Here is a 2,406-nt window from a genome sequence, read left to right on the forward strand (position 1 = left end):
TTGGCTCTGGATGCAACACTGGAAGGTCCTTTGTGGAGCTCCAGTCCGGGTTTTGCAACAGTCACAATATTTTGGCTGGATATTGTCTTAGGAGGTGGTACTAGTGGGGTGGAATTCCCTCATGCAGGAGTTTGCACTAGATGCCTTTACAAAGCTGGATACTCTGGTAATAATAATAATAAAAAGCCCCTACCCCGTGGATGGGGATGGAGTCTACGGCACTGAGACCAGGATTTATTAATGTGCAAATTGCTCTGATATGATCACATACTTTCTGCTTTGCATACGCAGGGAGCAGCGTGGGCTGATGGAGTATGAACTAGCCTGGGCGATCTTTACGAGCTGAAATCCTGCACATCACAGAAGGGTTTGTTTCTCTGCGCAAAACCTGGGAAGCTGTTAGAAACCTGCTTTAAAAAACAAGTGAACAAAATAACCCAGACCCAAACGCACCAGACTTCTCCATGAACTCGCCATGAATATATTTTTCATTTTTTTTGACAGAAACGTGCGTGTAACTTTCTCTGGAGGCACCGAGGATTTTTGTAGTTGGTCTTGTAGTGTTTTAAAACTGAGAAACCAGTAGAGTCTTTTCAGCAGTGATGAGGGAGTGACAAGCCAGAGGTAAGGGTTTCAGAATGCATGTTTGTTTAGATGAAGCTTTTGCAATGTGGGCTGCTAATGAGGAACGCAAGCCTTGTCAGCATCCGACTTGCGGGTTTGCCTTGTGCAATGTGGATAATGAGTTCAGACAATGAAAGCTGTGAGAAATCACAGCGCGATCTGTTGGGATCCCCATCTCCCCCACCCCCGAGGTGCGTGGGGCTTTGCAGGGGAGCTGGGCTGCTGCGCCCCGTCCCCGGACACTCTTCTACCTTCCCAGACCCGGGAAGGGGACGCGCAGAGCTGGTGGCAATATTGATCCGTTCGCTGGGGCTCGTTGCCGATACTGGAGCAGCCCCAGGGTCGCGCCGGCCGCAGCGCAGACGCCGAGTGCTGCGCAGCGGGCTGCAGTGCCCTGCCGGCTTTCCCACCGACTTCCAGAGACAGGAGCGTGCCCGAGCTGAGCAATGAGGGGACGAGGCAGTTAAGCAGTTGCTGTCTCAATATCGTGGTGGCCGTGCCTAAGCCAGCCTCCTGCGGGGGACGGCACCCATGGGGGCACAGCAGGCGCCCGGAGAGCGCGGGGTAAGTACGTTCTCCCTGGGGTTTCGGACAGGGGATCGGTGGGGAAATGGTTAACAGCGATCATGGTAATAATTAGAGGTCCGTGTTAACACCCCGTGCTGATGTGCAGGGGAAGTGCTGCTGGATCCCGGCGCTGGGCTGCAGAGCCTGTGGGTTAGCGAGGGCTCGGGGCTCGCCGCAGCTCCTCGGCCGGGCAGGGACGCGGCTCCGCAGCGAGGGCGCGGGTCAAGGTGACACCCCAGCCCCCGACCTCCCGGTCCTCCCGCAGACTGAGCCAGGGTGCTGGGAGACGGGGGTGCAGGCAACTGGGGAACGGCCACCCCTGGACTGCTGGGGCTTCTTGTCGGTTCAGGCACATGCGTTCCCTTGGACGGCCCTGGGGACGCGTGGGGGGGTTCAGGTGCTGCACTTCGGGTGTGAAGGGGGGTCTTACGGTAAGAGGCATTAGAGCAGGGTAACACCGGCTGAAGGAAAACTTGCACGGCATGGCAGGCGTGGAGCCTTCGCTCTCCTGCGCAGGGGTCGGCGGGTGCCAGTGCAAATACCCCGTTACCTGAAGGTGTGCGAACCTGGGGCCGTGCTTACGGCGCTGTTTGTGGGGGGCAGGTTTGTGCTGAGATCCCGCGGGGACCCAGCACTTCCAGTAAAACATCTGCCTGGAGCGTTCTCCGGTTGGAATGATTTTGTCCGAAGGCCACCCACGACCCTGGAGCAGGTGAGCTCCTGACTGCCCGACCACCCCATCCTCGCCGCGGGGCCGGGGCCGCAGAGGCTGGGTGGGAGGACGGCGGCAGCGCTGCGGGCCTGGGAACGCCGGCGCTGCGACATGCCTGGAAACCACCCTGGAAAAAAGGCTCGTTTCAGCTGGATCAGCTCCCTGGCCCCAGTGCGGCTGCTGCGAGAGCAGCAGCACCACCCTGAGGGACACGGCAGGGAGCGAGCTGGGGTGCAGGGGCACCCGCTCCCGGGCTGCCAGGGCAGGGGTGTGACCCCCTGAGCGCCGCTGAAACAAGGTGGCCACACCGGCGTGCACAGGCAGCGGCAAAGCCGAGCACAAACCCAACGTTTCCATCGCCTCAGCTAGACCCGAGCTGGCAGAGCACCTCTGTGCCCGCACTACAGGGCCATGAATGCCAGAGCTGGGGGCCAGCTCAGCCCCCGGCCTGCGGGGATGGCCCTGGAGAGGGGAAGCGGGCGCCACGCAGCCGGGAGCGGCGG

At 59.9% G+C, this 2,406-nt stretch overlaps 1 protein-coding gene across 1 annotated transcript in view; it reads left to right on the forward strand.

Moving 5' to 3' along the window:
- The first annotated feature begins 1,155 nt into the window (after positions 1-1,155).
- The window catches only part of RSPO1 (R-spondin 1), a 13,063-nt gene continuing 11,812 nt past the window's right edge, over positions 1,156-2,406 (forward strand). The window contains exons 1-2 of the mRNA XM_026863196.1: positions 1,156-1,188; positions 1,457-1,622. Coding sequence (XP_026718997.1) covers positions 1,156-1,188; positions 1,457-1,622 — 199 coding nt within the window. The remainder of the gene's footprint in view (positions 1,189-1,456; positions 1,623-2,406) is intronic.

The sequence above is a fragment of the Athene cunicularia genome, assembly GCF_003259725.1.
Source record: "Athene cunicularia isolate RWA chromosome 23 unlocalized genomic scaffold, athCun1 chr23_part1, whole genome shotgun sequence".
In the NCBI taxonomy this organism is placed as follows: domain Eukaryota; kingdom Metazoa; phylum Chordata; class Aves; order Strigiformes; family Strigidae; genus Athene; species Athene cunicularia.